This window comes from Ahaetulla prasina, chromosome 4 (genome assembly GCF_028640845.1).
Source record: "Ahaetulla prasina isolate Xishuangbanna chromosome 4, ASM2864084v1, whole genome shotgun sequence".
NCBI classification, from domain to species: Eukaryota; Metazoa; Chordata; class Lepidosauria; order Squamata; family Colubridae; genus Ahaetulla; species Ahaetulla prasina.
In genome coordinates this window covers 148427366-148438875 of record NC_080542.1, presented here as the reverse complement: position 1 = coordinate 148438875, position 11510 = coordinate 148427366, and the positions used below count along the sequence as shown (strand labels likewise).

At 44.2% G+C, this 11510-nt stretch overlaps 1 protein-coding gene across 1 annotated transcript; it reads left to right on the top strand.

The window, feature by feature from the left end:
* Positions 1–869: 869 nt before the first annotated feature.
* Positions 870–8855, top strand: BPNT2 (3'(2'), 5'-bisphosphate nucleotidase 2). Its single transcript, XM_058184277.1, has 5 exons — positions 870–1426; positions 4350–4509; positions 5380–5475; positions 6637–6798; positions 8041–8855. Exons 1-5 carry the CDS (start codon positions 1058–1060, stop codon positions 8310–8312), a joined length of 1059 nt encoding a protein of 352 aa, XP_058040260.1. The 5' UTR covers positions 870–1057; the 3' UTR covers positions 8313–8855.
* The last annotated feature ends 2655 nt before the right edge of the window (positions 8856–11510 follow it).

The window sequence follows — 11510 nt, the reverse complement described above, 5'->3', positions numbered from 1 at the left end:
GGTTACTTACGGGACCGTCTGCTGCCACCGATTGCCTCCCACCGACCCGTGCGGTCTCACAGGGAGGGACTCCTTAGGGTGCCGTCAGCCAGGCAGTGCCGATTGGCGACACCCAGGGGAAGGGCTTTCTCTGTGGGGGCCCCCACCCTCTGGAACGAGCTTCCCCCAGGACTCCGCCAACTTCCTGACCTTCGAACCTTCCGCCGCGAGCTTAAGATACATTTATTTATCTGCGCACGACTGGACTAGAATTTTAAATTTTAAATTTGGTTTTAATGGGGTTTTATTATATTATTGTGGTTTTAATATTCGGCCTTATTTAATAAGTTTTTTAAATTGGGGTTTTAACTTGTATTTATATGTATGTTTTGCTTGGCTGTAACTTTTACTTGGCTGTAACCGCTTGAGATAGAGCGGTATAGAAATATGATTAAATAAATAAATAATAATAAATATATATATATATATATATACACATGCCTGTGTATATGTGTATGTATATATCTGTGTGTGTGTATGTGTACATACATATACACACACATACACATATTTTCCCCATGCTCTTCTCGGCTTTGAACTTTTACAACCGTTTTAAAAAATCTATTCCGCCAGCAATTTATTATTTTTAAAAAAAAGGCAGAACAGGTTTCCCAATTGTGGAAGTCGACGCCTGGCCAACGTCTTCCGTTGTTCTTCCCCCGGAAGCGAACCAAACCTCCCGCCGCCGCTTCCCTCCGTAAAGTGGCCGCTCTCTCCCTGCTCCCTCTATCACCCTTCTAACCCTGACGCGGTCGAATGAGGAGGAGGAGCTCCCGACGGACGTCAACCGCGTTGAGGAAAAGACAGGAAGTTGCGTTTTGGCTCGGATGCGCGCGCCGAAAACGCAGGCCCCTCACCGGTGCTGAGGCGCCCTGGCCCCCGAGATGAGGGAAAACCTCAGAGGCGTTGGGAAGAGAATCGGAAGTGACGTCTCGGCGTTGATACGCGCGCCGGAAATGCAGGCCCCGCGCCGCCCCTGAAACGCCATGGCTCCGCTCTGAGGTAAAAAAAGGCGGCCATGGCGCCGATGGGGATCCGGCTTTCCCCACTAGGGGTGGCCGTCTTTTGCCTGCTGGGCCTGGCCGTGCTCTACCATCTCTACTCGGGCTTCCTAGCCGGCCGCTTCGCCTCGTTCGTCTTGGGCGGGCCTCCCGCTCCGGCCGGCGGCGGCGGCGGCTTGGTGGACTTGCGGGAGTTGCTGGCGGCTTCGGTGGCTGCGGCGGTCCGCGGCGGGGCCGAGGTGCGGCGGGTTCGCGAAGGAAACGTGCTCCACGCCCGGGCTAAAGGCAAGACCCGCGAAGGGGCCGAGGAGAAGATGACCAGCGGCGACCAGCTCTCCAACCGCAAGATGTATTTCCTCCTCAAGGCCGCCTTCCCCGACGTGCAGGTGAGAGGGGGACTCCAAAGCCCATCCTCCGCTCTCCCTCTATGTGTGTGTGCGGTGTCAGGAAGACGGAGGCACCCGCGGGTGCCCGGTTGGGCCAAGGGCCGGCGGAGGCCATCCCTGCAGGGGAGGCTTTTTCCCAAGCAAGGCAAAGGGGAAGCTGAGTGAGCTGCAATTCCCAGAATTTCCCAACCAGCCATGCATGCAAGGAAAAGCCAGGTGGAGTTCAACTCCCATGATTCCCACCCCGCCATGCATGCAAGGGGAAGCTTGGGTGGACTACAATTCCCAGTATTCTCCAGCCGAAGTGCTTTCATTGGGTGGAGCTCAACTCCTGTCATTCCCACCCCGCCATGCTGGGTGGGGCTCAGCTCCCATGATTCCCAGCCAGGCAGGCTTGCCAGGGGAAGCTGGCTGCCGGTTTAGAAACCGGAGGTTTGAATTTCAATCAACATTGAAGGTGCGGTCTCACTTTTATGTCACTTACACAACAACGTCCCAGTTTGTGCAATGTAACCACAAATCGGGATGGGGCAAGCGAAAAGCAGAAGTTGCACACCGTTGTAACCCGCCCGTTGCTACGTATTGCCGTAGCATCAGGTGTCTTTCGTTTTATCCCAAAGTGAAGCAACACCTGGCCCATCTGGTGAGTTTCCCAAAAGGGACCGTTCTGAAAATACAACTAGTCCTCGATTTACGACGGCAACGGTGCTCCCAATTTCTATGGCTGAGCGAGAAATTTCTTTTCTACCACTTGATGGATTTTCTTGCCATGTTGGCTAAGGGAATTTCTCTACAGGCAGTCCTCAATTTACGACTGTGACAGGACCCCCAGTGAAGTAAGATGTTGGTTAAATGAGCTCGGCCCCATTGAACAAACTTTCTTGCCACCGTTGTTAAGTGAATTGCCGTGGTTGTTAAAATGAATCTGGCTTCTCCCTTGACATTGCTTGTCAGAAAGACCTTTGGATGCAGCAACGGTCATAAGTATGAAGCGGTGCCAAGCGTCTGAAATTCCATGGCATGATTAGGGTCGGGCTGCAAATGTTGTAACGCTGAAACACATTTTTTTCAGGGCTGCTGTCACTTGGAATGGCCACTAAGTGAGCTGTCGTAAATCAAGCATCTCCTGTTGTTAACTGAGTCACCCGGTTGTTAAGTGAATCTGGGTTTCAAATCAGGTCACAAACGGGGAATGATGTGATCATGGGATGCTGCAGCTGCTGTATGTGTCAGCTGTCAAGCATCCGAAGGGAAAGGACGAGATTGCGAGGATGCTGCAATAGTCATAAGTGCGAAACACGCTTATGAGAATAGAATAGAATTAGAATAGAATTCTTTATTGGCCGGGTGTGATTGGACACAGAAGGAATTTGTTTTGGTGCATATGCTCTCAGTGTACATAAAAGGAAAAAAAATACCTTCATCAAAGGTACATTTATAACACAAATGATGGTCATAGGTTGCAATTTAACCCTTAATGATAGCAACAAAAAGTTACAGTCATACAGTCATAAGTGGAAAGAGATTGATGATGGGAACGATGAGAAGATTAATAGTAGTGTAGATTTAGTAAATAGTTTGACAGTGTTGAGGGAATTATTTGTTTAGCAGAGTGATGGCCTTCGGGGTGAAAAACTGTTCATGTGTCTAGTTGTTTATTTATTTTTATTTATTTATTTAAATTTTGTTCTGGTGTGCAGTGCTCTATAGCGTCGTTTTGAGGGTAGGAGTTGAAACAGTTTATGTCCTGGATGCGAGGGGTCTGTAAATATTTTCATGGCCCTCTTCTTGATTCGTGTAGTATACAGGTTCTCAATGGAAGGCAGGTTGGTAGCCATTGTTTTTTCCGCAGTTCTAATGATCCTCTGAAGTCTATGTCTGTCTTGTTGGGTTGCAGAACTAAACCAGACAATTAAAGTCACGGTTTTCGGTATCATAACTTGGAACGATCACTAAATGAACAATTGTAAGTCAAGGACTACTTGTACAGAATTTGGCACTGTCTGTAAAAGGGTTTCAGTTAGGGGCAAAAATAGCATTTCCATAGGAAGCCTTACTGGTTTCATGTTTCAAAGCACTTTCCTTGGGTAACATTAATATGACACTGTATTCCAGGACATCGTTAAGAAGGAAATGCATTATATATTGTGGAGTCCTCGTTGATCTCCGAGCTTGGTCCATTTTTCCTTGCAGATGTTTTGTGACCCAACTAGGAAATGTCATCGGGGCTAGAAGGGAGTGGGGTTTATAGAGAGGAGGAGGACGGTCCATGGTGCTCTATGAGCTTGGATGTTTTGTTTGGCTCAGTTGGGGAATATTGTCACAGCCAGAATGGGCTATATAAATAGAGCAAACCCCCACTTTTCTTTTACCACTGATGCTGTTCCCTAGTTGGGTCATGAAACATCTGCAAGAAAACCATCAAGCTCAGTGAGCACCAAGAACTACAGTTCTCCTCCTTCTCCTTTCAAGCAACTCCGTTCCCTAGTTGGATCATGAAACGTATGCAAGGGAATCACCAACCTCAGAGAACAGCAAAAACCCCATAGCCTTCCTCCTCCACCTCCTCCTTCTTTTCTTCCTCCTTATCCTTTTCTTCTTCCTCCTCCTACCTTCTAACACTGAAGCCGTTTCCTCATTAGGTCATGAAACGTCTGAAAAGGTAACCTCCAAGCTCAGAGAACAGCAAAAACCCCACAGCCTTCCTCCTCCTTCTCTTCTTCCTCTTCCTCCTCCTCTCCACAAACCTCACTCCCTTCTTCCATTTATGATGTTCCCTACTTTGGTAATAAAATGTCCACAAGCCCATCCCAAGGCTCAGAGAGTGTCACAGTTCAACCCTGTGGTACACAACTATTCTCTTCTAACGGGATAAATGCACTTCCGTTGATTTCATGATGGTACTTGCGTCCTTTCCCTTCAGATAAACAGTGAAGAACACTTGGATGAAAACGACCTGGAGGTTGTCTCCTGGGACCACACCATTCCTGATGACATTGTGAGACAGGTCCAGCCGAAGTTGGTTCCAGCCGAGAGCATCACCATGTGGATCGATCCCTTGGATGCAACTCAGGAATACACCGGTAACAATGATCAAAGATCAACTCGGAGAAGAATCTATCTATCTATCTATCTATCTATCTATCTATCTATCTATCTATCTATCTATCTATCTATCTATCTATCTATCTACCTACCTATCATTTATCTTCTAAATATTATTTATCTATTTATGATGTCTGTCTGTCTATCCTTCTAAATATTATTTATCTATCTAATCTAGCTAAACATTAAAGATTATCAATTATAATGAAGAAAAAAGACAAGACTGAAATTCCAAACCCCTCTGTTGCCAAGCCATATAATGGCCAAGTGAGTTTTGACCTGTTTATGATCTCCCTGGCCAGATATTTTTTTAAGTGAATCCCTGCAGTTGTGAAGTGAGTCACATGGTCGTTAATATATTAAATCCAGTTTATTACCAGCCTAGACCCTCGGTGAATCTCCAGTTAAAAATTCTAGAGTAAGATAATACATAACAGATCAAATCTATGATAAAATCCAGTCTGTCAATTCCATATGGCCTTAACTATACTAAAATAACAATCCATGGGGACTTCCCTGTAGTTGGTCAATTAGTCACATGGTTGTTCAGTGAATTTACTTATTAGAAGGTCACAAAAGGGGATCACGCGACATTCCCCCTCCCCTGGAATATTGCAACTGTCATAAAGACAAGTCAGTTGCCGAGACACTGAATTTTGATCATGTGACCACGAAGATGTTGTAAGGGCGAAAAACCAGTCCCGAGTCATTTTTTATCAGGACTATGGCAACTTCGAACAGTCACTAAGTGGACCTCTGTAAAACGAGGACTAGCTGAAATGTTGTTGATGTTCGCTTCGTTTTAAGATGGACCTGACGTGTGGGTGTTTTCTCCACTTCCCCTTCAGAGAATCTTTCCCAGTACGTCACCACGATGGTGTGCGCGGCCGTGGATGGGAAACCAGTCATTGGCGTCATTCATAAGCCATTTTCCAGATATACTGGTAAGTGGGTTAAAGTCTGTAGAGATTCATGGTCATCCAGGTCATGGTTGTCCGAAAGGTAATTTTTCCAGGAGGCAGCTGGACTCTCTTGGTTTTTTTTTTTTTTAAGATGTTTCACTTCTCATCCGAGAAGCTTCTTCACCTCTGATGGGACAGTGGGGAATGGAAAGATTTATACTCCTTGCAAACAGCTGGTTATTTGCATCCTTTTAGAGAAGGGGTGTCAAACTCCAATTTCATGGACGGCCGCATCAGGGCTGTGGTTGACCTTGGAGATAGAGTTGGGCGGGTGGGCATGGCTGACTGGGTGGGTGTAATAGATATATACATATATATTTAGATGGTAGATAGATTTGATTGATCGATATATAACAATGTAGATAGATATTTAGATAAAATGGATTTAGATATAGATTTATAGACAGATATGGATATTTAGATAATATAAATACAGAAATATAGATATGGTACATAGATATAGATTTAGAGATATAAAGATAATTACAGATATAGATATAGGTATATATATATATACATACACACACACACACACACACACACACACACACACACACACACACAGAGGTTTTCGTGGGTGTTTGTATGTAGATCTTTGTTTTTTTGTTTTTTTTTTGCATTTATATCCCGCCGTTCTCCGAAGACTCAGGGCAGCTTACACTATGTCAAGCAATAGTCTTCATCCATTTGTATATTATATACAAAGTCAACTTTTATTGCCCCCAACAATCTGTGTCCTCATTTTACCTACTTGTAAAGGATGGAAGGCTGAGTCAACCTTGGGCCTGGTGGGACTTGAACCTGCAGTAATTGCAAGCAGCTGCTGTTAATAACAGACTGTCTTACCAGTCTGAGCCACCAGAGGTTATGGTTATTCAGGCTTTCTCCCACGTAAAATTGGAAGTGCCTTGGTGACATTTCGACGAAGTCTCATTCGTCATCTTCAGGCTGATGTTTACTGCTTCGTGCTTCACATTGCTCCTAGAAGCACGAAGCAGTAAACACCAGCCTGAAGATGACGAATGAGACTTCGTCAAAATGTCTCCAAGACACTTCCAATTTTATACGGGAGAATACCCGAATAACCAAAGACCTACAGCCACAATAACCAACACCGTCAACTGGCAACTTGCTGTTTTCCAGCTTGGGCGATGGTCAACGGTGGATCCAACATTCAGCCCCGCTCTTCCTACAACGAGCGGACGCCAACCATCATCGTGTCGCGATCCCATGAAGGGCAAGTCAAACAGGTGGCGTGGCAGAGCTTTGGCAACCAAACAGTCATCATTAAAGCCGGTGGAGCCGGTGAGTGAATTCGGATTTTTCTTTTTGTTGCATTTCGAGTGGCGAGTCTGTGGGCAAGTGGAAAATTTGTGAGATATTCAGGAAAACTCGCAATCTCTATCGAAAATTTTTGCCCGGTAAAGAATATGATTAGTTCCTCAAATTACAGCAGTTTGGTTAGTGATTGTTGAAAGTTACGACGGCCCTGGAAAAAGTGACTTTGGATCGTTGTTCATACTGACGACCCTTGCAGCCTCCCTGTGGTCACGTGATCAAAATTCGTTCACATGGCAACCAACTCGTATTTGTGACCGTCACAGCGTCCTGGGGTTATGTGGTCCCCTCTTGTGATATTCCGACAAGCAGGAAACCAGATTAACTTAACAACCGTGTGATTTAGGGAACAAGTGCGGTGATTCACTTACCAACTGGGGCCAGAAAGGCCATCAAAGGGAGCAAAGCTCACTCAGGCAATGTCTCGCTTCACAGCTGAAATTTTGGGCACAATTGCGGTCGTAGGTTGAGGACTGCCTGTATAGCTCCTGAAGTTTGAGAGAGATGAATTAAATCCACCATGCCTTTTGTTTGCCACTCAGGGGTGCCAGGCCGCCCTGAGATACAGGCACTCCTGGACTTACAACCATTTGGTTTAGTGACCATCGAAAGTTATGATGGCCCTGGAAAAAAAAGGACTTAGGACCGACCCTTTTTCATACTTAACAACCGTCGCAGCATCCCTGAGGATCACCTGGTTAAGATTCAGACAGACAAATAAAGTCAATAGGGAAGCCCAGATTCACTTAATGACCGGGTTTCTCACTTAATGACTGCAGGGATTCCTTTAACAACTATGACCAGAAAGGTCGTAAAATGGGGCACAATTCCCTTAACAAATGTCTCACATGGCAACATAAATTTAGGGCTCAAATTGTGGCCATAAATTGTGGCTGTGCTGACTTAACTACGGTGATGATTCACTTAACAATCATGGCCAGAAAAGTCATAAAAACGGGCGAAACTCCCCTAACAAATGTAACCCGCATGATCCTGGGATACAGCGACAGTCGTAAATGTGCAAAACGCTCAGAAGTGTGAAAAACGGTCCTAAGTCCCCTTTTTCAGTGACGTGGCCTGTTTGAACCGTCACTAAGTGAATTGTCATAAGGGGAGAATTAGCTGTATATTGCTAACACTCCAAAAATCGGCCTTCCTCCCAATCTTTAATTTTTTTCCCCCTTCCTCCCCCCCCCCCCATTCCCTCAGGATACAAAGTTTTATCTCTTCTCGATGTGCCTGAAGTGAACCAGGAGAAAGCCGACGTCTACATCCATGTCACCTACATCAAAAAATGGGACATTTGCGCCGGCAACGCCGTGCTGAAGGCCCTCGGCGGCCACATGACCACCTTAGCTGGGGAGGAGATCACCTACACGGGCTCTGAGGGTAATGAAGACGGCCTCATCGCCAGTGTCCAGATGAACCACCAAGCCCTGGTTGAAAAACTCCCTGTCCTCGCCAAAACCTCGCGAAATTGAAAGGTGGGGATAAAATCCCGTGCGAGCTACTTAAAACGAATTCAATGAAAGAGGAGGATTGAAAGCAAGGAGGCTTCTTCAGGACCGGAATCTTGCCATGGCGGCGTTTGGAGAAGACGATTGGAGCACGGGTGGGATGGGCTTCCGAGTCGAGGTTTTCCATTTTTAAATTTTGAGATGGTTCTGGTGGCCGAACGTTACTGAGAAATTGAGAGATGGCTTCTTTGTCTGAAATGAAATCTCTGGATTTCTTTGTAACGTCTGGAAGGGCTTGGATAATATTTCTTTTTTTTCGGGATACGATACGATTTCCTCCCGATGGACGATCCTAACTGAAGCAACAAGAAGGAACCCCAATTTTTACGTTTACTTGAAAATGCAAACCAGCGTCATGTGGAGGAGCGTCACTCTCTTTCTCTCCCTCTCTGTGGGTTTTAATTATTTTTATTATGAGAACATTGCTTTGTTCCATGTGTCGTTGCGAAGAACGGTGTGCCCCTGTGCGGATCCCGACTACTGAATATTATTGCCGTGATAAACCTTTGTATGGCCCAGAAACGCTTTTTTACCCCACCCCCCTCGAGCTTCTGTTGTAAGGCAACGCCTTTGATCCTTCAGCTCTTTATGCAAAGGATCGTGTGTGTGTGTGTGTGTGTGCGTGTGTGCGTGTGTGTGTGTGTATGACAAATCAATCATTCTGTTACATATACTATAGGTAGGAAGGTAGATAGATAGATAAATATAAGCAAAGGATCATATGTCTACAAATATATATGTGATCTTTCATAATATGTAGATATAAATATTATTTTATATAAATATAGTATATATAATTATATATAAATACATATATACATATATGTATGTATATATGTATATATATGATTCTTTGCATATTTATACATATACAAACACAAAAATCTACCTACCTACGTATTTTAAAATATATAAGCAAAAGACCATATATATGTGACAGTATTGGCGTAAGCTGTGCCACAAATCTTGATTAGCACCTATAAAATTACCTTCGATTTCATTGTTGGGCTGAGCACACAAAGCCCAGAAATCATAAAATATGGTGGGATTAAGCATCTTTGTTTTCCATTTATTGGATGGATACACACAACTGCACTTTTTGCTGCTTGACGCAAAACACTAACCGGATTTTCTTCCAAGTGAAATTATTCAACAGTAAGTAGCTGAAAAAAACTGGCCATTGAGTTGGTTGATCAAGAGTTGAGGATGGATTAATTTAGAGGCTGGTTGGAGATGTTTCTAAAGGTTAATGACTTTAGGAAGGTTGGACTTCCACTCCCAGAATCCCACAGCTGACCTGCTTTAAGATAGGATAGCACAGCTTAGAATAGAACAGAATCAAATAGAATAAAATTTCTGTTGACTTGTGCTCATCAGAAGGTCCCAGGACACTGTGACCGTCATAAATATGAGTCAGTTGCCAGGGTCTGAATTTTGATCACCTGATCGTGGGGATGCTGCAATGATTGTGTGAAAAACAGTCATATGTCATTTTTTCAAGTGTCGTAACTTTGAACGGTCACTAAATGAACTTTTGTTGTGAAGTGAAGGACTATCTGTAACTTACAACCGCAGTTCAATGTAAAATTTCTGTCATTAACTAAGACATTTGGTGACCACCTTGTATTTATGACGGCTTGTGATGTTTCCGGTTCACGTGATTCCCTTTTGCGACCTTCCGACCCGCAAAAGTAATGAGGAAGTGAGATCCAGTCAACAACTGTGTGTCTTAACGACTGGAGGGATTCACTTAAGAACCGTGGCAAGCAAGGTCGTAAAATAGGGGCAAAAGTCTGTTCACAACTGTCTTGCTTTCAACAATGGCAATTTTGGGTTCAATTGTTGTCGTAAGATGAAGACTTCCATCTTCCACGGTTGCACTGCCCCAGCTTTAGTTCTTATGGGCTTAAACAACCTTGAATTGAAGTCAGGGTTCTCCCAAGTGGGCCATGGTTATGGTTTGTGAACTTCAACTCCCAGGATTCCTCAACCCACTGCAAGGAATTCTGGGAGTTGAAGTTCACAAGTCTTAAAATTTTGCTAAGTTTGGAGATCCCTGTTTTAATGCCTCTCTGCCTGTCAATCTTTCACTGAAACTTTGAATCAGATCAAAAGACTATCTCCACCATCCCCCACTTCCGATAGAGCTAGTCTTCGACTTATGGCCATTCATTTAGTGACTGAAGTTCGGACAGCCCTGAAAAAATGGACTTGGGATCATTTTTCACACTTACAATCATAGCAGATATCTTCACGATTATGTGATCAAAATTTAGATGCTCGCCATTGGAGTCATAGTTACAAGGGGGTTGCGTGATCCTCTTTTTGCGACCTGATGAGCAAAAGTCAATGGAGAAAACTGGATTCACTTAACGACCGTGTGACTTAATGACAGAACTTCGCTTCAAAACTATGGCAAGAAAGGTCATCAAATGTCACTCAACATATGTCTCGATTAGCCACAGAAGCTTTGGACCCCCTTGTGGTCGTAAGTCGAGGACCCCTTGTATTCTTTATTAGGGATTGGCCAATTATGACTAGGCACAGAAGGAATTTAAATACCCAATCAATGTAAATGAAAGTCCAGGTTAAATATCAGAGTTTAAAACAGCTTAAAATGTACCAATTAAAACATACCAATTTTTAAAAATTTCTTAACTTTTTAAATTTTTTTTAATTATTTCAATTTTTTTTAAAAGAATAAAAGTTAAAAATTCAGAAGGTTAGAAGTGAATCCACCCACCGTCTTCCAGGGTTAGATCCAACTCCAAGACTCATGCTGATTGGCCCGGCCAGGTCCTTGACTTACAACAGTACACTTAGTGACCATTCCGAGTTATACAACGGCAGTGAAAAAAAGTGACAGGACCGTTCGCACTTAACGGCCGTCGGAGCACCCTTGTCGTGCCATCAACATTTAGATGCTTGACAACTGACTCGTATTTATGACGGTCACAGCATCCCAGGGTCACATAATCCTTTTTGCGACCTTCTGATCAGCCGAGTCAGTGGGGAAGCTGGATTCACTTAATGACTGTGTTACAGGTAGTCCTCAATTTAAAAGCAGTCTGTTCAGGTTCCAAGTTACAACGGCACCAAAAGAAATCGACTTAGTACTGTCTTTCACACTTAACGACCATCACAGCAATCCTGTGGTCACAC